The sequence below is a fragment of the Berghia stephanieae genome, chromosome 5 (genome assembly GCF_034508935.2).
Source record: "Berghia stephanieae isolate SIO BIC M18660-M18661 chromosome 5, UCSD_Bste_1.3, whole genome shotgun sequence".
NCBI lineage: Eukaryota > Metazoa > Mollusca > Gastropoda > Nudibranchia > Aeolidiidae > Berghia > Berghia stephanieae.
Window position 1 is genome coordinate 47720901 of NC_088364.1, and position 25029 is coordinate 47745929.

The 25029-nt window shown below is 36.1% G+C and overlaps 1 protein-coding gene across 7 annotated transcripts in view; it reads right to left on the reverse strand.

The window, feature by feature from the left end:
* Positions 1-25029, reverse strand: part of LOC144973066 (uncharacterized) — a 60022-nt gene that overhangs the window by 31592 nt on the left and 3401 nt on the right. For all 7 annotated transcript variants that reach the window (XM_078915055.1, XM_078915052.1, XM_078915054.1 and 4 more), the window contains 3 exons: positions 5698-5838; positions 2223-2313; positions 724-801 (listed from right to left, as the gene is read on the reverse strand). In XM_078915055.1, the coding sequence (XP_078771181.1) occupies positions 724-801; positions 2223-2313; positions 5698-5838 (310 nt within the window). The remainder of the gene's footprint in view (positions 1-723; positions 802-2222; positions 2314-5697; positions 5839-25029) is intronic.

Here is a 25029-nt window from a genome sequence, read left to right on the forward strand (position 1 = left end):
GGGAAGTAAAACATGCATTTCTATAACATGTGATCCATGCTCTCAAATTGGTATTATGTCGTTGTGGATTTTATGTTTATTATTTAATATAAAATCACAAATATGAAATTTGGGTTTATTTTAAATGCATTTTAAGGCAAATGAATATCATTTCTTAAATTGGAAACACCTAAAATGTCACACTCGAGCCCATTTTAACTTAGAAATATCGACTTATGTCCTAAAAAGTATTGTTATGAAGCGATGAGTCATATATTCAATACAATGCTCAGTTCTGTGTTACCAATATTATATATATATATATATATATATATATATATATATATATATATATATATTGTGTTTTGTTGTGGTGTGTATGTGGGTGTTGTGTGTGCGTGTGTGTGTGTGTGGACTTCAATGTTGCAAATAAATTCCTTTCCTCCCTTTATTCTTCCCCAAGAGGAAACTTGTCTTTATGGTTTATTCCAAGAGAAGACTGAAATAACCAAGGCATCAGTCGTAGCGCAGCGCTTCAAAGTGAACTGGAACCAGGTGCCTTGCTCAAGGCCCCAAAGCGTGGCGGGAAGTCCAACCAAGGTACCTTTTGAGCCCGAATCAAAGACTTTAAAGCTGTGCGACGCAACGATCATGAGATTGTTGTGTGCTGATGAGGAACGTAGAACCAATAAATTCATTAATATTATCAATGGTGAAGTCTGTAAAAAGAAAGGCTGTTCTTACCAATATAATGAATACCGTAGTTGAGGATGAGTAGCCATAAGACATCTAACATTGACTTGATTTCGTTGTGGAGAATGTCTGATAAACGAAACGTGTAGATCATTATAATCAAGTTATATATACAATCGGCTCTCTCTCTTTCTCTCTCTCTCTCTCTCTCTCTCTCTCTCTCTCTCTCTCTCTCTCTCTCTCTTTTTTTTTTTTTTTTTCTTTTTTTTTTTTAAATGTTATCTCTGCCTTTCCTTTCCTCCCCTCCCCCCACCTTTTTCACCTAATAGGTTGACAGAAATTACCTGTCAATCTAATAAATAAATAAAAATAAAAATAAAATTCCCTTTATTTTTCCCATAGGGGAAATTTGTCTCCAGGATCTATTCCAAGGGAAGACTGGAATAAGCCAGGCGTCAGCCGCAGTGCAGCGCCGCAAATTGAGCAAAGGCGAGGTTACTTGCTCAAAGCCATACAGTGCAGCGGCGGGTGATTGAACTCGGTACCTTTCGGGTACGAAGCAAAGACCGTACCGCTGTGCCACGCTGCCCCGTAACCACTGACAAAATGTTCTATCTTTGTTTTTGGCTATAAATTGTATACTTCCAGTACCGACTAAGATTACCCCGAACCAGTCAAACCGTCTAAAACTCTGGACTTCGAAATTACATATGTCTAGCTATGGTACCGAACACTGATCATACTAAACAGTATTTGCTCAATTCTATCACGCTCTTGGGCCAAGAAGCCAAAAAGCGTGCTGTAATCCGAGCGTGCTGAAATACAACGCTAATGGGAGGAAACGACTTATTATACAGATACAATTCTTGTCATTCTGGAGTCGATGGCTCGGCGATGCTCAAGGTGACTCGTCTCCTCACAAAAAGTTAAGCGATGTTAAGCGAGGTCAGTAGGTAGTTCAATGGATGACAAGGACTGTAAGACAATGGACTAATCTTGAAAGAGTACATGACTTTTGGCAGTGACGGATATTGTAAGAATGGGACACCCGACAGGCGACTTGTATCGAATGAAATGAAAATCTGGTTGCATAAAATGACCTGCTGGAGGAATAAGAAGTATGGTGAAGCACATTGAGCTTGGTTTACATGCGGAAATGAACTATGTATGCTCATATATTTCCCTCATTTTCGTTTATTATACTTATAATCCACTATTTCCCAATTTCCTTTTAGTTAGATTTTCCTTCTCGAAAAAGTGTTCGTTTAGGATCAGATAAGATTGAGTTTTCCGTTTACAGAAAAGGGCGTTATTGTGGTGATTGATGCCTCGGAATTTACGTAAGTACAATGCATGGAACAAATCCTGTAAAATGTAATGTTCTAAAATGAATATGACAGCTTCAAAAAAATAGCAAATAATAAATGCGCTCCATTTCGGACTCAAAACAATTAGTCAGCTAATAGGAAAAACAGTTAAAACGTTAATACACCACTATAAGTCCAGTTGGATGGCAGAAAAGTATTAGGCCCGTCTTGATGTGTACTCACCTTGAGCAGGAAACTTGATTTTAATACCATGACTCTTCATGTGTTCCAGTGCCATGTTGATGTAGGCTATAGGCGTGCAATCACCGGATGACTAGATGAAAATATGAGAGATATGAAAAAAATAAATTGACATATCAAAATCTTTGGCCATACCTGATGATCACAGGACATCTGTCATACTCCGGCAAAACTCTTTCTTTTCTTTTTGGACAGAAATCTTTTATATTAAATATCGATCGCTTAAGTTAATTCGCAACTTGTCAACATTGACATAAAAATAAAGTCTTAAACCAGAGATTTCTTTGAAAGAAGTCTTGGGTTTGATATTTTCAACAATTTTGACAAATTGGGGTTCATTTAATTACATTTACTTCATACTTGGTCTTTCTTTTGTTATCAATGCATATTATGTATCGGTATCCTTCAATTCGGACGTCAAGCTATATGTATAATTAAATATTGGAGGACTCACTGATATTTTAATACCACAATACTCAAACAAAACACAGTTTTCTCATTTTGGCCATAAAACTTTTCTTTGAAATACAGATCGCTTAATATGACCTTCCATTTGCCTAAAAATCTCAAAAGTCTCAGAATTTAATATTTTTGGAAGTCGTCGGTTATTTGGGTGGATCGATTGTAAAGTAAAAGATCCCTTGTCAATTCAAAATATGTGTTTTGTCAGAGTTAGGCGGAATATATCTTGTATATTTAATTTGCATAACGTGTCACCAGTTTATAAACCATTGCTTGACTCTATGATTGCCTAAGACTTTTAGGTGAGATAAAAGGAAGGAAAATACCGTCATGCCGAAAGGACATTATTATAATGCGTTTCCTATAGTCATTAATCATTCTTTTAACTGTACATTTGCTGTTGTGTGTTATACAAATGCATTGTATGAGAGAGAGAGAGAGAGAGTATGTGTGTGTGTGTGTGTGTGTGTGTGTGTGTGTGTGTGTGCGTGTGTGTGTGAGAGAGAGAGAATGTGTGTGTTTCAAACTGTTCCTTGTAAAAATACCGAATAATTGTAGAAGAATGCATTATGAACATTTTACGTTTGTCTCCGAGTAAATGTTATCTTTTAAAATGTGTAAACATAATGTACACTATCATATATAAATACACACACATACACGCACACAAACACACACACACACACACATAATGTTTCTATTATAGCCACGATACTATGGCCTGGGGTGAAATGAAATACCGTGTAGGAATGCATTACTTAGCAGATTAACTTTTGTTTTTCGTTTCAGGCGAGCAGGCTCCACCTAACACTTCTTATCGTGCAGGTTGATAACATTACAACTCTACCGAAAAGTCAAAAGAAAATATCAATAATTGACAACTATACAATCACGGCGACAAATCACTCAGTGATTGCTAGTTATTATCAGGGCTTTGGTTGACAACGTGATGACTAGGGCATTAGAAGGCACTTGGCACAATTCCTGTGATGGTGAGGTAATGGCTTTCTAGATTTAATATCAATATATACTAATAAGAGTCACAATGCTAGTTCACCAGATGATCGGTCGTCTCCAGACCATTATCACAACGTCTGGAGATTAAGTTCAAGTGGAGTCTCACTCACAACCGGCGGTAGCAGCAGCTTCTAATGGTCTCACACTACTATGTTATGATGATCTATCCAGCTTTGAGAGTTTTTGCCGAGTTGGGGGTCATTTTAATCAGCCGATATTTGTAAGACGAGTTTACTGGTCAAATTTTTAATACGTGTTCTTTTCAAAGTACGGCAGTCTAGCTACTTGGTGTGATTAAGGCACTTTACGAGGGGTCCCAAGCCAACAGCAACAATGATTCTGAAAAGGTCATTGTAATTTATTTTACCCAGAAACGACTCGATTACTGGTCAGGTGACAATAACTGCGCATTATGAAAAATTAATGTGATTGGCGAGCTATTTAAAATTCTAAGTTTTGCGGTGTTCACATCGGAATTTGAACCTTCAATATACAGAGCAGAAGATGTGGTGTCGTTCCATTAAACTGCAGAGGAAGACTAGTTTATGAGGGCACATTATTGCTAATTCTATGACTTCACCAATCCAATTTGAAAACATTATTAACGATAAAAATAAGGGATCGCACTTAGTACGGATCAATTGTGTATCCTTAATCTTATTTCATAGCATAGTATAGAAGGAACAAAATTGACGTTACTCAGTCTTTGGTATTGTTTTCAGATAGTCATTTTGGTTATTACTTTACACTAATTGATATCAATAAGACTATTGATGCTATCTGTTTAGGCAAAATACTCATAACATCCACCAGCTGGATATAGCGTAACAACACACAAAACTATGTGCAACCTTAAACGTTTATATCCTGATTGATCGAATATAGTGAGAACTAATCTTTAAAATGGCTGTCTAAAAATAATAACCAAAAGCTGAGTGATGACAATTTCGTTCCATCTATAAATGTTCAAGATTACACAGAATCGTGTGTGTTGGTACCTTATATCCAATGGCGGATGTAGTGAATATTTTACCTAACCGCATAACATAGATAGTACTGCTGTGGGAGGCAAAAAATATTTTTTTTTAATTTTGGCCAGACAATTACACTTCCTGCCGTCCAAAAACCGCATTCTAATTTTAAAACATTTTTTGCAATAAAAATCTTTCTTCAAATATAGATCGATAAAAATGAACCTCATCTTATCAAAAATACTCAAAACTGGGACTTCAAAGAAGTCCTCAAGGAAGTCAAAGGTTTTTCAATAAATGCCAGCATTGAGGAAAGTGCATTTTGGTTTTTAATCATCAAGAAAAAAAAAAAAAGAAATGTTCTCAATTACTTTCCGACTTCACAAACATACTCAATTTTCCTCGTCTTATTCATTCTAACAATAAAGCCAAATTGATACGGTGGGTCTCAATGATATGTATCTACTTGTGCGGCTATGTGGTCTTGTGGTATGCCTCTCGCCTTCGGATCGGAAGGTCCTAGGTTCGAGTCCCGCTATGAGCGACGCATAGTCGAGTCCTTGGAAAAGACTCTTTACTCGCATTCTCTCATCGTACTCAGATGTAAAATGAGTTTTTACCTGGCCGTTAATAGCGTTGTCTCCGTCAGAAAAAAAATTTGTAATTTCGCTTCATATGTTTCATGTCTCGTTCCACACGTTAAGTATTACTGTTGGGTGAGTACCTCTTGTAAAGCTCTTTGAGCATTTTTAGTGGATATTGCCCTTTATAAATGCTCAAGTTTGTTTATTTTTGTTTGTTATGTTTTAAAATACGTAAATACAGTCTAAGATCACAAGATGCGTTGTTCTTGGCTTTTTTATATACTGTTGTTTTTTGGGGTTTTTTTTTGTTTATGGGGGGGGGGGGGGTGTCCTTTTTTCAGTTTCATAGCGATATGGAGTTACGTCGTTTTGGTCTCGACAAGAGTGCTGCTAATTTGCCAGCAATAAATGATGTGTACTCACTTTGACCTTGTTGACAAGTCCAGCGTCAGGAGCCAATACATCAATGAGTTCACACAGCACCTTTCCATCCTGTACCGCTTCCACACCCTCCACGAAACCTCCGGCCTCTCCCAGTACCGAGTTGACCCAGTTGATGTAGATCTGATCAATGTCAGTGAAAGGAGAAATCATTTACAATTTTAATGAAATAAATAGACAAAAGAAATAAAGAAATATGACGAAAGCTTACAACAACAATAGCAACAACAACACTAACAACAATGATAATTGATAATAATAAATAAATAATAATAATAATAATAATAATGATAATAATAATAATAATAATAATAATAATAATAATAATAATAATAATAATAATAATAATAATAATAATAATAATATAATAATAATAATAATAATAATAAAATAATAATAATAATAATAATAATAATAATAATAATAATAATAATATAATAGCACTATCAATGATCAGAATATCAATTACCTTAACAATAACAATAATATTGATGGTATAGGGAATGAGATTAGCGGAAGAGTAGCGTCCCTTGATTGGACGTCACCGGCGGAGAAGTTATTAGAGAAAGAACGTCAATATGGTTTTGCGCATTCGTCTCTCGTCCTCGCTTCCGATGAAATCGGCATGAGACACTTCACCGAAAGCGAGGACGAGAGAGACGCATGCGCAAAACCATGTTGACGTTCTCTCTGTAAGGTGACATCCAATCAAGGGACGCTACCCTTCCGCTAATCTCATTCCCTATAAATGATGATGATGATGATGATGATGATGATGATGATGATGATGATGATGATGATGATAAAGGTATTCTCTGAACTTCTCGGCCTTATTGCCACGACATAAATGGGGGTGGAGGCGTCTTGTTTTTGGCATGGATCACCGTGGCAAAGAGAAAAGATAACAGAGCTCGATAGTATGGCGGTAGTCCGAGTAACCGGGGTATTAACTGGACAACGTGATATGCCAGTATGATGAGCAATTTGCCAGGTGTCTTTGACCATAGCCCTCATTAACTTATAGCCCGACAATTTCCATTAAAAGGTGCGTCACGATACAAGGCCACGATCATTAAAATTAAGTCAATTGCGAATTGTCATTAATGAAATGCAACAAATGATCCCAATGAATATAAATCACTATTCACTTTCTTTTGTGGTCTCCGTCATCTTGAATTATGACGTTATTTTCAGACAGTGTCCGCCTAGAGTTTACGAAGGCTAACCATGTCAGAGGGTACATTTTCCAGGGATTTCCGTTTTGCAGGGATTACAACGGCCAATAGCAGTACCAACTGAAAAACAAGATACGCCAGTGCAATGGTCCAGGGTTAATTTCCTAGGACGACAATGTCATACCTCGCCGTGCTCGAATGTTGATAGAACATCTCAGAGACACCGGAATCAAAAACACTCCAATAACCAGAAAAGTCCCCTGACCTGCCACACTTCGAGCACCAAAGGCATAATATTCTCTCTCTCTCTCTCTCTCTCTCTCTCTCTCTCTCTCTCTCTCTCTCTCTCTTTATTTATTTCTCTCTTTATCTATTTCTCTCTTTCTCTCTCTCTATTTCTCTCTCCCTCTCTCTCCCTCTTTCTCTCTCTCTCTCTCTATCTATCTATCTATCTATCTATCTATCTATCTATCTATCTATCTCTTCTCTATTATCTGTCTATCTCTGTATCTATGTATCAATTATATATATATATATATATATATATATATATATATATATATATATATATATATATATATACGGTCGTGTTCCAAACGATGTACAGGACATGGCCACAGCATCAATCTACAAATGGCAAGAGATATCCAAGTGACAAATTTCAACAATAATTAGTAATGAGATTTTGCTACAACTTACTGAAGGGTGCGAAATTCCATAGTTGTCCCTCCTTCCATTACAGAGGAACATTTTATGAGTTTTTAAAAAAAAAATATTATTCCATTCTGATTGGGTTGACTAACACAGGCACAGCTCAATATCCACTATGTTTGTTGAGCACCATAAAACATTTACGACCCTTACGCATGGAAATTTGAAATATGATCGAGTGTACACAATAGACAAATGTTTTTCTTTTCTTTTCTATTCTTGTTTTTGTTGGTGGTTTGGTTTTTGTTTTGTTTTGTTTTGTTTTGTTTTGTTTTGTTTTGTTTTTGATTTTTGATTTTTGTTTTTTGTTTGTTGTTTTTTTTCGTTGTTGCTGGGGTTTTTTGTGTAGTTTTCTTTTCTTTTCTCTTGTGTGTGTGTGTGTGGGTGTGGGGGGGGGGTTGTTATTTTTTAAATATCATTGTTTTAAGGTGGAGTAAGCTACTGCCTTGTCGATATACACTCGTTTATTCTTTGATGTTTACACGTCTCATGCCGTAAGATAAGGTCTGTGATATAAACAACACAATCAATCACTCAAAGCTTGTAAGAAATGTCATATTATTTATTCATAGGCAATGGAGTCCCAAAAGTGAAAGTAAAACACATAGCAGGGGAACCGTCCTGTTGCTCTGTTGATATCTGAATTCACGAGATAAAACTAAGGAGCTCGTGGGGATATTAAGAGAAGTGAATAATATAACATGGAAGGCATTAGCTTTCTCAATGATATGAATCAGCTTTAGTCTGGTAATAATATTATCAGCTCCAACAAGAACCTATACTAATAAGCTATTCAAAACTGAAGTGTCCAGATTAAATTTCTTTTCAACTCATAAATTTATCCCTTAATTAATTTGGTTAAAACTGGAGACAGAGCGTTTTCACCAAGAGAGTTAAAGCCATTTGATTTGAACTTCCAAGTCCAAGTCGCATCGCGGTTTTGTGTTTTACGTTATTGTTGTGCGCCTAAGCCGTATTGTGCTATGACACTTGCCTTTGGACAGAAGGTCTAGGGTTCAGTCCCGCTCTGAGAGGCGCATAGTTGAATCCTTGAAAAATGCTCTTTAATTATATTCCCTCACTGTGCCCATGTGTAAAATAAGTACCTGGCACCGTAATATCGCCAAGCAGGCGTCATGTCCCGCCCTACCTGTTAAGTGTTGCTATATATCCCTTGTAAAGCGCTTTGAGCATGTTTAGTGGATATTGTGTTGTATAAAAGCTAAATTTTTTGAATATGTGTTGTTGCTTTTTCGTTGTTTATTTTTTTATTTGTTTTTTTTTGTTTTGATTTGTTTTTGTTAAAGACTCTTGGTATAGTGTCAGGTGGAGGAAATTTTATGCAAACGGTAAAGAAAAATGACGAACAAAAGGGGCAAGGATAGGGCATTGAATTATAATGTAAACACCCCGCCTTTTCCATATACAAATATCTCTAGGCGCCTTTTCAATACAAACATCAAAGCTACAATAACAGGCCATAGGTACACAAAACATGCTTAATAAACCAATAAAGAACTAAATAAGTGTGTATAAAAGCTGTCAGACAAAACAAGAAAGAAAATACAAGAAAAAAGAAACATCCCAAAAAATCAGTCGACCTTGACTGGGGATCGAACCGCAGACCTTCTGATTACCTTCTGATGCAAGCGAGGGTTCACAGCGTAAAACGAGTACCCTTGTGAAGAATAGAGGTATTAAAATTGTCCCAACTATCGGGAGCCTCTCTGATGTAATGGTAGCCCGTCTGACCGGTAATCAGAAGATCTGTGACTCGATCCCCAGTCGAGGTCGACGGATTTTTGAGATGTTTGGGTTTTTTTTCTTTTTCTTTTATTTTTCTTTCTTGCTTTGTCTGGCACCTTTCATACACACGTTTCCAGTTCTTTATCTTACATCGATGCCTGCCCCTTAATTTCTTAATTTGATATCAAGCCGTTCACTTAAGAATTCATTTACATCCCCAAGAAACTAGCTTGAATCTCGCTATTGATATCTTATGTTTTTTTCCCCCCTTAATTAGCAATCAGCTCTGTCCGTAGTTTTTACTTTTGCGGCGCTGCACTGCAACCGACTACCTGTTCTATTTTGATTTATTTTGAAGCTGTTATCTTCAATTCTTTTATTTATTTATTTTTTTTTGTTAAAAACATCTGATTTAGGAAGGTCTATTGAGAGAATTTGTCATTCGCATTCCTTCCGTGGTAGAGAATGCGGCGATCAGAGAATTAGAACAGATGTGTTTGACTTAGGGACTTATAGCACGGGAAGTCTAATGGCAAAGTCAAATGCCCTCTATACAAGCTATCAATGGGGCTTTACGTAAGACCGCTGTTTGGTTTTCAATCAAGTCGTTATCGTTAGCTGACCGATATGCAAGAAAGTTACTCTTACTGCCAATGAGGCTCTACTCTGAAACAACACTTATTTAAAATTTTGGCAAATAAAAACAAAAAAAAAACCCAAGTTGTCTTTCATATATCGATCGATTAAAGTGACCCTCATCTTACCAAAAAAAAAAACCTCAAACCTGTGGCTTCCGTGAAGTTCAAGGTTTGAGATTTTATTTTTGGCAATATGGGGGTCAATATAATTGATCGATTTTTGAAGGAAAAGTTTTTTGGCCAAAATTTTAAATAAGTCTTGTTTTGTTTGTTTTTCAAAGTATGGTAGAATAGTATTTGGTAGATAAGGAAAATAAAGCCTAAAATCTAACAGCAAGCAAGACCTGATTTGAAACTTCAGAAGGCTTAGTATTCGAAATGTGTCTTAAATTATAGTACTGCGATTATATTATAATTGTGTGCTTGCCTTTAAATGTGAATGTGTCAAGATGTGTGTTTTTGTGTATCTATGTGTGTGTTTCAGTGTACGAGTTTGTGTGCGCATGTTTTGCGTTTTCTGTTATTTATTGAAGCATTAAATTTACACAACTACTCTGGTGTAGAAGGGGAACGTTATTTATAGCATTGATGGTTTTGGGATTGAAAATTATGTTGCTTTTCAATGGTCTGGTTGCCTTCTCTTATTTTTCAGAAAGCTTTGCTTTTATTTCTATTTTTGTTTATCCTTTCTCTTTGAGAGCGGGAGAGAGAGAGAGAGAGAGAGAGAAAGAAGAAGAGAGAGAGGAGAGAGAGAGAGAGAGAGAGAGAGAGAGAGATAGAGAGAGTGTGTGTGTGTGTGTGCGTGTGTGTGCGTGTGTGTGTTTTTTGTTTGTTTGTTTTTGCTCTTTCTTGGGGTTATTTTTTTGTTGTTGTTTTTCTTTGTCTCCTTTTTCAGTATTTATACAACACTTATTAGACATCAAAGCGTGATTTAGAAAATATATGGTGCAACTATGGATTTTTAAAAAAATTAACGGTCGGTCCTTTTTAAAAATATTTATACGAGTATAATATGGTCAAATAAGAATAAAATATGGAATATACAGTCAAAAATCGACTCGGGTTGAATTGAGTAACTGGTTATAGACAGTGACGGATACTATCAAAGTATTTGAACAAAAAAGGACGCCTTACAGGCGACTAGTATTGTTTAAAATGGAAATATGGTTTCATTTGGCCTGCTGGCGGGGGAATAGATAAAATAGTGTGAGGCGCATTGCGCATGGTAAATCTGTGGAAATGCTCTACAAAAATGTCAACATCTAATTATCTATTTTATTTACAATTAATAATAATAAAATCCTTAACAAAATTTGTGTCGAGTAAAAATGTCATTTGGGGCTGATATTTGGTCAATTCGAAGAACACTGAACTTGGTGTCACAGTGACACGGTCAAGCAATATAGCACTTAAATGGCTACAAATATATACATACAAAACCTATCATTTACAAAATTAATATATGATGTAGATTCTGTGTGGATGAAGTTATATAGAAGCAGTGGAGGTTAACCAGTTTACTGCCGTACTCTGGTTAAAAATAGGTATTGACAAATTAGGACAGAAAACTCGTCCTTCAAATATCGATCGATTTAAATGACACTCATCTTGGCAAAAACTCTCAAACCTGGGACTTCCTAGGTTTGAGAGTTTTTTGCCAAGATGGGTGTCATTTTTAAAAATTGGGCTTTTATAGAGCGCAATATCCACTAAACGTGCTCAACGCACAACTTAACAGATTAAACGTACATACGCCATTAGCGATTTAACAATCTTTTTCGGTCAGAGAAAACGCTGTTAACGGCCAGGTACTCATTTTACACCTGAGTACGGTGAGAGAATGTGAGTAAAGAGCCTTTTCCAGGAGCTCATCAACTATGCGCCTAGCGAGGCTCGCACCCAGGACCTTCCGATCCTAAAGTGAGTGTCATACCACTAGACCACATAGCCGCCATTTAAATTGATCGATAGCCAAAATTTTAAATACATATTATGTTTCCAGAGTGTGACAGTTAACGGTTAACTCTGTCAGACCATGCACAGTAATATGTACAAACGTGTACATGTGACTCTACATCGTTTGATTAAGACAATTTTTTTGTGCTACAATCAACAAAAATGCTGTAGTTAATATGCAGGCTAAGTACTGAAGGACTGCTAAAAGTACTCTATGAAGCAAATGAGAATCAACAAATTTGCGCGAGTGTTAGGGCTCGACCGTCACTTATGGTCGATTCACTCACGCCATGGGACGTTACCACTAACCGTATGAGTTATCCACAATCCCAAAACTGGACAGTGTATTGTAGAGCTCAATTTGCTGAACAGTAATATGTATAGAGTGTACTTGTTGCTCTTCTCTGTTTGAGTAAGAACAATATATTTTTGTGTTGGGTAGGTGGGACATTTCAGGGACAATTCTAAAAATGGCTGGTAAGGAGAGAGTTAAATAATTGCAGGTAAGGGTGTCGTTGGAAGCACTGGCCTACAATAGTATCATTTCTATCGACGTTTTCAAATAGAAATCAATCAAAGATTTGTCGGAGTCCGTTCAGTGCGTGCGTCTGTCAATTCAATGGTCATTCACTCAAGGGTCGACCAATGTACGGTATACACAGTGCTAAAGTCGTGATTGGAGCGGCTGCCGATGTGTAGATAATTTATAGACACGTTCATGTTTGATTATGCATGACACTGTGCGCTCTCTCTCTCTCTCTCTCTCTCTCTCTCTCTCTCTCTCTCTCTCTCTCTCTCTCTCTCTCTCTTCAGGTATGTGGGTGAATGCGCGAGTGTGAGAGTGTGTATGTGTGTGTGTGCGTATTTGAGTGTGTCAATTTTTGTACGCATTTTGTACCATCACCAATCATATTCTTTGCATATGATATCATTTGTTAAACTCTCCTTTTCAATTTTTGATGTCTTTAAAAAAAAAAAATAGTTCCCTTACCCAAGTCGCAGACTTTTTTAGTGAGAGATTGAAAAAATAATTAAATAATTTTCCTCCTACTCTTTAAAAAACACATTAAAAACATTTTGGCCAGAAAATTTGTCCTTCAACTCTCGATCGATTAAATTCACCTTAATCTTGTAAAAATAATATCAAAGCTATGACCTCATTAAAGTCCAAGGTTTAAGAAAGTTTGGTTTTTTTTTCAAGACGAGGGTCATTTTTAATCCAACGTCAGGATTTGATTTAAGTCCTAGGTTAGAGAGTTTACGACCAGATTACGGTCCTTTTAATCGATCGATATTTTAAAGATTTCTAGCCAAAATATTTAAAATACGTTTCTTCATAGCACGACAGTACTGCCATTGCTTACTTTTACCACAATAGAGAGTATTTTGAATAGCAAATTCAATTCCCCTAACAATACCTTTACGTTTATCAAACACTTGAACAACCTTTTGCTTTCCTTAAATCCAAACCGTGTTCAAGAATAATATATAAAAATGCCAGCTACATGACAAAAAAAGCCCTAGAGTAGATTTGCTTGATTTCGTTCGTCGTCGTGTCGTTTTTATAAAAATCAAATCGGTTCAGCCGTACCCATTGAAGCGTTTCGCATCGATTGATTATTAAAAGACGATTAATTGTATGGGACTTCTATCAATCTTTTATTCTAGCTATTCAATAGATAACAAAGATATGGACATGAATCAGTTCCAATGTATTATCAGCCTTTCGATTTACGTGACACATACGCGTGTGTCATCTCTCGTTTTACTGCAATTTATCAATTCTATAATATTAAAAATACCACTGAGTGTTACTCTAAAAAATATTTATATCATCTACATGGAGTTTAACCAACTTTTCATATCTGCTGTCCACCATAATTTATCATTTTCAATGTCTTAATGCCTCAAATTTTGATCTTTGAAATGAATATCACTGTGAAATTTTGTATCATGTCAGCTATATAAAGTTTAATCATACTTAATTTTGTCTTAGTTTAAGGGCTTTTTTTTTCTTTCCTTCCTGCTCACTAATTGAACTCTTAAATAAGTACACTTTATAAAAGAAAAATGTCTTTATTTTATACACAAATATCGATTCTATATATTATTTTGATAGTAAAAGATATACAGCAACGGACTTACGTGTCTGGCTTTATTACAAATTCAGCGTGAAGAGGTTGTCATGTATAAAACTACGCTCATCATTAAAATTTCATCTCCACAAACTGCTTGAACGAAAATCGATGAAATCTCCATTCGAGCGTGAGAGGGTATTAAGGCAGACCTGCCTATTACTACGAAGAATTCGTAGAATTACCAAATTTTTGCTCCTATTTCAGAACTTCACGAGTATTTCTAAGTCATTAAAATTTTATTGAAAATGAAAGTTTACACTAGAGTGCATAATGTTAAGGATTTAGAAGTGTTAACTAATCCCTGTGAGGGCAAATTATTGATATGTAAAGATAACTTTAGCAACTACAATTTCTATCCCCTAAAAACTATGATTTTTTTTTTTTAATTTTCACGTAGGCAGGCCTGTATTAAGGTCCATTTAGGAGAGAGAAAAAAATCAATGCAGTTTTAAAACTTATTTTTGTTGTTTCATTTTCATGTAATATTTTAGCATTGAGTCCAACGTGTGGATGAGAGGTGTATAAAAGAGGAAACGTGAGAAATAGAGTGGGTGGAGGCGAATAAAACATTCAATGGATTGTAGGGCAATTTGTTTCATTGATCTCATCTAGAACAGATCGATAACCATTCCATCGACCTGCATTTAACAATAATATCCCTTTAAGTATCTCAACAATGCCTTGCGGCGATCTTTGACTCTCTGTGGCGTTATGAACTCTAGGGGGTAGGGGTGGAAAGTTTGTTTAGACATGTCGAAATAAATTTGATGCGATTTGATCGACGTGTTCATACTTGAAGGTCTGATACCCGAACACAATTTTAGGCTTGGACAATATTTTGCGTTGGTTTGAGAGTACTTCCATTAAAACATTGGGCCCACAACAATTTGGGTTATCAGATCTGCAAATAAGTACGCGTTGAAATGGATGCATTTCATTAAACAAAGTTTAGATTTGTTAATTAAATAGAAAATGTGACATGTGTTTTTAGATGCTCCATTGAATACAAATTGTGAGATCTACTGAAATGATATTATTTGAAGGCATTACGATAGAGTTTCTTCATTTGAAGTCAACTTTATCCTGAGGTCAAGTCGTATAAAATTTGAATTAAAAACATATCACAAGAAATTTCTGCAATATTTAATGAATCTCTTTCTCGGAAGGAATAGAATTCACTTTCAGAGTATTATTTTTTTTAAAAAACAACACGGATAAAAGCTAATTGTCTCTCTACTATTTTTTTCAAATGGCTGGGGCCTGGGATATACTTATTTACAGGCCATATTATGTTTGTGATGAAAATAGCCTCAAACCAAGTTAATATTAATATTTATATATATATATATATATATTATATATATATATTACATAATTATATAATATATATATATAGAGGAGAGAGAGAGAAAAGAGAGAAGAGAGAGAAGAGAGAGAGAGAGAGAGAGAGAGAGAGAGAGAGAGAGAGAGAGAGAGAGGGTTAAAAAGAGGAATGATGTGTGAAAGAAATTGGGACCGTTTAAAATTCTATTCGGAAAGGAGTGAGTATTTCGAGCGAGTAAATTAGAAAATGTGAATACATTTGAAATCAGTTTTAATTTCAATGCATTTAAACATTATGTTCACTGTTGTATTAAATTGTGAAGATGGCTTTGTGCATTGTGAAGTAAATTTGTTATGAGATCATATTATTATAAGATCCGCACATTATTAATTTTTATTATATTTGTTCAAGCAATGTAAACCACTAAAGATTTTCCAGTTTGTGGACAATAAAGATTTATTACTATTATTACTATTACTATTAAAATCGAGTATCAGACTAGAAATACTATCTTCACGTAAGCCTCGGGAAAATTATCTCTAGAACTCCATAACTATTCTGCCAAACATTGACAAAACGCCTTTTGACATTTTTGTGAGAAAATTTATACTTCATTATATAGATAGAATGCGCTTGGCCAAGGAGTTCACAACATTGCCATCCGGAAGTATAACGGACCAACACACAAACTCTGTGTAACCATGAACTTTTATAGTCTGGTTAATACAGTTTAGTGAGAACAACTCACAAACGCGGATGGCAAAAACAATAACAAAGGCCTGAGTGACGTCATCTGCATACTATCTATATTGTAAAATAAAATTATAAAAATATAGAAGTAACGAAATAGACGTATCTCGGCCCTTTTGATATTGTTTTCAGCCAGCTATTTTTATGAGTAGTTCTCACTAAATTCTATCAATCAGAAAATAAACGTTACAATAAAGTTTACACATAGCTTAGTGTGTTTGTAAGTTATGGCCGACTGGCGGAGTTTGTTGGATTTTTTTTTTTTTGGTTTTAATAACACATAGCACCAGTATTCAATATACGAAATAGTCGTCGTCTTCGTGTATGTGCTAGATTGCAGTGAGAGAAAGTATGAATGTGTGTGTGTGTGTGTGGGGGGGGGGGGGGGGAGGTGTGTTTAAGGTGACTTAGTACATCTTAAATTCCAGATCTAGATCCCCAAATCCTTACGGTCACCCACCGAACAGAGGAACGGTAATTTATACATTGAAGTATGCTGGTATCGTAATTACTAATTAGGCCATGGTATTGTTAATTACTGACGTGCATAGTATAAGCCTTTTATAAGAGCTTTATCATTAGCTTAATGGGGGTCTATGAATCTAAGGGCTACCAATAATATTGATAGCCATATCTGCAAGGTGCAATGACTATAATATGACTGTCGGAGCACCCAGCCAACTTATACAAACAAACCCCCAGCAGAAACTAATGTTCTAAGACTACAGATCGGACTCATCAAATTATTTTGGTTGGGTAGACACGACCTTCTTTGTACTTCTTGGTTGTGAATAAATGAAGCATTACTAGCAACCTATCTCATTTCTGGAATGTTTTGGCAGGTCCATTGTGTAATTATTTTTAGTCGTTCTGCTGATCGCGAGTTCAAATCACGAAGGATTCTTAGATGTACTTTCAATATTTTAGAGATTTCCAGAAGATCACTTCAATTATCACAAATAACCGACGTGTACTTATCTACAGGTCTGATACCCCAAATAGTTATGGGCTCATTGTAGGTATGAAAATACTCTCAAACCAGCGCAAAATATTCTCCATTACAACAATGTTAAAACAATCCCAAAATTGCGTTCGGTTACCAGACCTGTAAATATGTGCACGTAGCATGTGACCAATCGTCTCAAAATGAATTACATTACGTGGTTACGAGGTTAAAAATAGCATTTACAGTCATTTATATGAGCATTTCTTTCATGTCAATTTGTTCTATCGGTGTAGATGTGAGAACATTAAGAAATCTAAAATTTCATATCTGACCAACTTAATTCAAAATTCACCCTTCGCCATCTGGTTAATCTGAGAGGTAGGGAAGGAAAAAAAGGGGGGGGGGGGGGGGGGAACCCTTGACAAAGTCTCAACGTGTTTTTAAAGCAATGGAACTTTTTAGCGGCTCATCTCTTCGCCAAATTATACGAGGGTGCCTTTATTTTCTTTTCCTCGGGGGTGGTACCGATAGCTAAGTCGGGAGAGCCTCACAAGCAGAGACAAGTATTAGTCAGGGGTAGTTTTGGCAGTTGCGTTTTTTTTTCTCTCTTCTGATTCAGTGATTTGGTAGCTGGATTTGTTAGTACTTTTTAATAGACTTACCCCCCCCCCCCCCCCCTTTAAAAAAGCCCAGCTTGACTGTCCGTTTAACGCTTAAGAAAAGAGACTAAACTCTGGCTCCATGGGTCTCTGTATGACTTTTTAACTTTTACTCAATACACATAAAATAGTGTACCGGATCGTGTTATATTCTATTACGTGTCGTTGTAACACAATAGGTGATTTATTTTGTCCATGCAAGCATTGATTAACATACACCATAAAACCCAATCAATCCACAAAGCAAGAAAAGATTAGGCCTTTTCTGGTGCCCTACACGGTGCGATAACAATAGTGTAACAATAGCCAAAGCCCTGTGATTAACTCACTCAATCCTAGAGATTTTTGCTATTTTTCAATATTGGAACAAATGTATTAAAAATTAGCATGTACATAGTAAGTTTTATTCAACTACCATTAACATGTAAAAAAACAAAAACAATAGCTTTAATACATGTAATAAATGGGCATGGGGTAAAAGTAACCCGGGTAAACTACGGATATAGTCGGTGTTAGGGTTGAGTGAGTTAAAGAATTCCAGATTACAAGGACTGAGTAGATGGCCGATATGACTGTAACCTGTAAGAAGGTGCATTGTGCGTCTGGGAAATAGTATAGAGAAGAAAATATAGCATATGAGACTCATCGCCTCAAAACGGTATTATATCGGAATTATCTTGATGAAGGAAATTGATATTGAATCCGAAATGATCAGAATTATTAGAGAATTAACTAGATTTTCATAAGATCAGCTCTGAAATCAATCTCAATCAGTTAACTGCCGTACTCTGGAAACACGAATTTTTTTTTAATTGGCCAGAAAACTCGTCCTGCAAATATCGATCGATTTAAATTACTCTCATCTTGGCAAAAACTCTCAAACTTGGGACTTCACGAACCATTATTATTATTAATAATACTGAAAAAAAAATACAAAACAGATAAATCACCTTTCAACAAACGGGAAAAAAACCGCATCGTAAAAGTCTGCAATAACTCTTTCAATTTTAGGATCAAATCATTGAAATTTGAGAGTTTGAAAAAACAACATTACATTGGCCAATTTGGGCTGCAAGTTTGAGATTTTTGCATCACTGACAATGACAAAAAACATACCATTTCTAATTTACTGGAAATGTGAGCACTCGTTCACTCTAACGTTACGAGTTTCAACTTTTGCACACATTTAAGGAATTTGTTAAAACGTGTAGTAGTGCTTCATAGCCATTAGGCCCGTGAAGCCGGAGTTATTCCAGGTTTATATAACGCGAAACAGTCAATAGCAATTAATTGCTACCCATTTGATAGCGCGCTAGTTGAAATGTGTAGCTGCTCACCATTCTCTAACCGAACCAGTTAGACTTTTGAAATTTGACCATAGTTCTTTTTAGTTTTGTTTCAAATCCGTTAATTTATTTCTTTAATTGACTGAGTGTCGGCGTTTTTATAGAAGGCGCCTTTCATTATGCCTGGGTAAGGTATGCTGATACATTGTATTTATTTCTGAGCAGTTTTTTAATCTTTGAATATGTGTCACAAACTATCAGGACGGTATTTATTTCTTTTTCTTTTGGATATGCAAATCTACAGTAATATTCAGAGTGACTGAATCAGTCAGGGTATTGATGATGATCATGATGATGATGATGATGAAGAAGAAGAAGAAGAAGAAGAAGAAGAAGAAGAAGAAGAAGAAGAAGAGAAGAAGAAGAAGAAGAAGAAGAAGAAGAAGGAAAGAGAAGAAGAGAGAGGAAGAGAGAAGAGAAGGAGGAGGAGGAGAGGAGGAGAGGAGGAGGAGGAGGAGGAGGAGAAGAAGAAGAAGACAAAGGAGGAGAAGAAGAAGGATAAGAATTTCCTAATAAAGGAAGAGGAGGTGTTGGAGGAGGGCAAAAGCTATTTCTTTGTATATGCCCTTTCCCGTTTCCCTGCTTTCCATTTAGAGTTCAGATATGGAAGAAAAATAACATTCGTATTCTATATTTGTCTATAACGATAAGAAAGTTGGATTAATAAAATTTTGTTTGTTTGCTTGTTAACCTTTTAAATTTTCCACACTTTTCTATGGGGATTTATTATCACTTTTTGTTCTTTTTTTTTCTTACACTTTTAGTTTCCCGTACTTAATCGAGTGTCTTTTTGTTTAATATACAAGTGGTTTAGATTTGAATACAACGACCTTCCGTCACCCCAAAGCAGAGAGGATCCATTCTTCCAGATCAACAGGCAATGTGAATGCCTGGCTTAAGGTGTGTTTTTACGATGGCTGGAAAGTGATCAATTACAGTTTAACTTGTGAAATGGATTGAAATTTGGTGACAAAGGCCGTTGTTCATACGCATGATCTGTGTATGATATCAGGTTTTTTCTACCCGTTGTCTGCGGTTAATATCGATTGATTATTTGCTTTATATATATATATATATATATATATATATATATATATATATATATATATTAGATAGATAGATAGAATCGTGTTTGATACAAATATGGTACGAAAAGTGCTCGACGTGTAGTAATGGAGCGAATTATTATTTAAAATATTTACCACAATGTTTGGGGCAGTCTACATCAATGTTTCAGGCTTAATTTGCCATCTTCAGGACTGAGTTGTTTTGTTGACTGTTGTTGTTTCTTGAAGTGGTTCCGGTTTGAAGTTAATTAAGAGGAATTTGCGCCGATGGGGACACTTTCCGTAGATCTCACTTTTCATGTTGAGTGTGGCTTCATGATGTTGTTTGATTATAGTATATTTTTCTTCCAGGCATAAGCTACATTGTTTTGATGTTGGTGTGTATCCTGTTGCTTTAGATAAAATTTTCCATGAAATGTTGTGGTCTATTTTGTTGTCTTTTAATTTCCAAATATGTTCGCTGAGTTTTGTGGATGTTTTTTTGTTAGTGTTTCTAAATGTTGAGGTGTGGAGGTTGTATCTTGTTTTGAAATTATTTTCTGTTAGTCCTACATATTTTTCTTGCTTAAACTAAAACAAACAAGCACTGAAGTCCTGAAGATGGCAAATTAAGCCTGAAACATTGATGTAGACTGCCCCAAACATTGTGGTAAATATTTTAAATAATATATATATATATATTATATATATATATATATATATATATATTATGTGTGTGTGTGTGTGTGTGTGTGTGTGTGTGTCTGTGTGTGTGTGTGTGTTGATAATCAATAGATATAAACTTATAATATCTATTATATACATATATGTATATGCATTATATATATATATAAGTCAGTAGATAAAAGAGGCCATTATCCAGACCGGATGTCTTGTCCACAATATTTGGATTAGACCTTGCAGAATGTACTTTCCAATTGACTAGCGTCTTATCCAAAGGATAAAAAGCGATTACTACTGTCCGTCTAACGCACCGAAGGACTTTTATTTTTACATTCAATAGTGGATATGTCTTGAATATGTATTAGCATTGTAAATCAATAAAATTCTGGAATAAAATGATCTGTTCCTATATCCAAAGAGGAAATTTGCATTTTGGATCAATTTCAAAATAGGATTGTGATAGCTGGCGTTAGCCGCAATGCAATGTCTCAAAATGAGCCACAATATCGGTTCATTTTCTTGCTCCAATGGGAAAAACCAAGTAGCTGACATTGAGGCTGGAACAGAATACTCCTGCCATTTTTGAAATGCTAAATCAACTCAGCCATCTCGCCTCTTTGGTGAAAAGACAACAATTATCGCGCAATATAATGGTATTTTTTTCCTTTGAGCACAATCATTATAAATAAACAACAACAATAGCGGGTTGTTACCGTCATAGTCAATTGTTTGACCACGGGTCAGTGAAAGTGCTAGCTAGCACAATGTGCTCTCGCCACAATCAAGTCCAATCAAGGGTGACCGTTCACCGTCCAAGGCAAGAGAGTAACCAATGTGTTGCCAGTACAATTATTCTCTAAGGGCTTAAGGAACTCGGGTTTTTCTCTGGGGTCCTCATTGTATGGATCGATATCCGATCATTGTCTTGTTTTCATAAAAGTGACCCTTGGTATTTATGACTACTACGACTCCAGTGGTCAGTGAAGCAGCAAACGCGATAGCCAGGAAGACGGGTTTGTGTGAAAAGAGGGGAGGAGGGAGGGAGGGAGGGAGAGAGAGAGAGAGAGAGAGAGAGAGAGAGAGAGAGAGAGAGAGAGAGAGAGTAGGAAGGAGAAACTCCCTGTGCGTGTGTGTTTGTGTGTGTGAGTGTTTTTGTCTGTGTCCGTGGGGGTGGGGGAGGAGGGCGATGAGAGTGACTGTATTGTATCTTTATTATTAAATATCAATTTAAGGTTATGGCAACATTATCGAAATGCTGTGGTCCCAAAATAATTTGAAGGTATAAATTGACGATAAATCATTCAATAGAGTGGTATTAATAAATCTTGTAGGAGAAATGTAATAGGTTTTTAATGACTTTTACGAGAAGATTTCTACTTCATCGATACAGTCATATATCTATGACCTCAAGTCATTCTTTTCATGCCGGAATTCGGTCAAATGAACCAATTTAAGAGTCCTGTACTTCCATAATAAGTGGTTGTGAAAATATTTCTCCACCTTGTATTGAAATAAAGCGCTCAAGCTGTATCAAAATCTGATCGATACCTATGGGGTAAGAGGGGGGAGGGGGGGGGGGGGAAGTCTATTTAATCAGTCGGTAGGGCATTCTACATTCATTCTAAGGAAACAAATTCAAATCCACATTCAGTTTGGGGGGGGGGGGGGGTCGTTTGTTTTTGTTTTGTTTTTTTTTAAGGGGGGGGGGGTATTTTTGTTGTTATTGACTATTAGTTGTTTTGTTTGTTTGTTTTATTTTTTATTGTTGCTGATTCTATATTTTAATCTTTTTATTATGATTCGGAGGCTCTAACCCCTTTCCAAAAAATATTGATTAGGTATGGAAATGAATATAAAAATTTCGTTTTGTTTTGTTATAACATCTCCTCCTGAAATACCTCAGCCCAGTGTTGACTGGAAAAACACTAGTGGGTTGATTTACAGCATTTATTTATTGCTTTCATCCGGGTGCACTCTGCCATATACCGACAAAATGCCTTTTTTTTCATTTTAGCCATACGATTTTATATATTGGACAGATAAAGTCGTTAAAAGAGAGATTTTTTTCTGACCCCCTGCTCCGCCCAGCTGAGGTTTTTTTCTTTTTTTTTTAACTCTGACGGAAAGTACTTTGCGATAGACTAGCGTCCTATCCAAAGGGTGGTAAGTAATAACTATTGTCAGTTTAACGATATAAATTCCTGCTCCATGGGCCGTATGGACTCTGAAGAACAACTTTTTTTTTTTTTAATTCAAAACTTGTCAAAAACTCATAAAACTGCTATTTCTTAGGAGTCTCAGGTTTAACAATTAGCGACATTTTGATGTCATTTTAAAAAAATGAAAAGCGTTGTATGAAACAGTGTCAGAAAAAGCAACAATAAATTATAAGAGCAAATAATCCCAAAAAAGTTAGCCTGCCTCGGCTGGGTAATATAGGCAGACTGATTTGTATGTTTTTCTTTCTGCTTTGTCCGGCACTGTTTCAGATACACCTTTTCAGCTGTTTATCTTACACCAAAGCCTATAACCAAACTTTTTTTCATGTCAGATTAATCGACCATTCTATGAACGAATAGATTTCTATCCAAAATGTTTATAAAAGGCATTTTATCAGTATACTGCACCACAATTTTACTGCCCTTGTCGTTGATTTATAACTGAGTGTTGTGATATAAATACGACGAATCTGCTGACAAATCGTGGATTGAATGTCCTTTAAAACTACAATCGTTGAACCACCGCCCCCCCCCCCCCCCCCCCTAAAAAAAAGAGAAACAAAACAAACAAAACAAAATAAACTTGAGCTTTTATACAGAGCAATATCCATTATTTGAAAGCGCTATACCGACCCAACAGCAATACTTAACATGTAGGACGAGACATGACGCCTGTGAAGCGTTCAAACATTTTTTTTCAACAGGCAACGTTGTTACCGGCCGGGTACTCATTTTAAACTTGAGTGCTGTGACAGATGTAAACAAAGAGCCTTTTCCAAGAGCTCACCTTGCGTCTCCCAGATTGGGACTTGAACCAAGGTCCAACAGATCCGAAGGCGAGTGTCATAGCACTAGACCACAAAGCCGCACAAGAGTTTATTCCGATTTTTAAAGTAAAAAAGTAATATTCTCGTGTATTTGGATTAAACCCAGCTACCAAATTAATTATAGTTAGACAAGAGAAAAGATCACCAGAAAATACATGACAAAACTTTGAAGAACGTGATCTATTGTTCGTGAGTGCCAATGGAAAGCAGAAGTCGTGACGTCATACCTTCCTTTATTCCGGTTCAAAACTCCTTGGAAATGTGCAACCAGTCCTCCGAACAATGCATAAGCAATGAGTAGGATTATTGAATCATAAGCTGGCATAACTATTTTAAATGCATGATGTTTTATTCAGAGTCTTATGATTACGCGGCGTATAAGAGCTGTGGTGGATTATCTTTTTTGACGACCAACATTTATTTAAACGTGAGCTTTTATATAGAGCAATATCTACTAAACGTGCTCACAGCGCTTTACAAAGGGTCCCTGACAAACAGCAATACGTAACATAAAGAACGACACATGACGCCTGTTAGGCAATATTACAAGGTTGTTTTTTTTCGACTGAGACAACGGTGGTAACGACCAGATAATCATTTTACATCTGAGTACGGTGAGAGAATGCGAGTAAAAAGTCTTCTCCAAGGACTCAACTATGCGCAGAGCGAGGCTCAAACCCAGGACTTTCCGATTCAAGAGCGAGACCACAAGACCACATAGCCGTGTTTAGGATAGAGAATAAGAGGCCATAAATCTTTAACCAGAAGATCAGTTGCATAATGTATGTATCCGGACCGGTTTCACACTTCCAAGAAGATTGGAACCAGTATTTTGACATCACAGTTTTTCTCCTACTGAGCCATATCCGCACACCCCTTTCTTCAACACCTCCTGTCCAACCAGCAATTAACAGGTTGTTAGTTATTTTAGATCTGATTGGAAGTTATGTTGCAATAAATTCGCGTCCCCTTTAAAATGATAGAAATAAAATATTAAGATAACGTGAAGATTAGATAAAACAAATCACGGAAGAATATCGACATTTCAGGGATTTTCCCCTCATCAAATTACAATTTTATATAGAAACACGGACAACCTGAAAAATGGAAGTGGGGGGGGGGGGTAGAGAGAGAGAGAGAGAGAGAGAG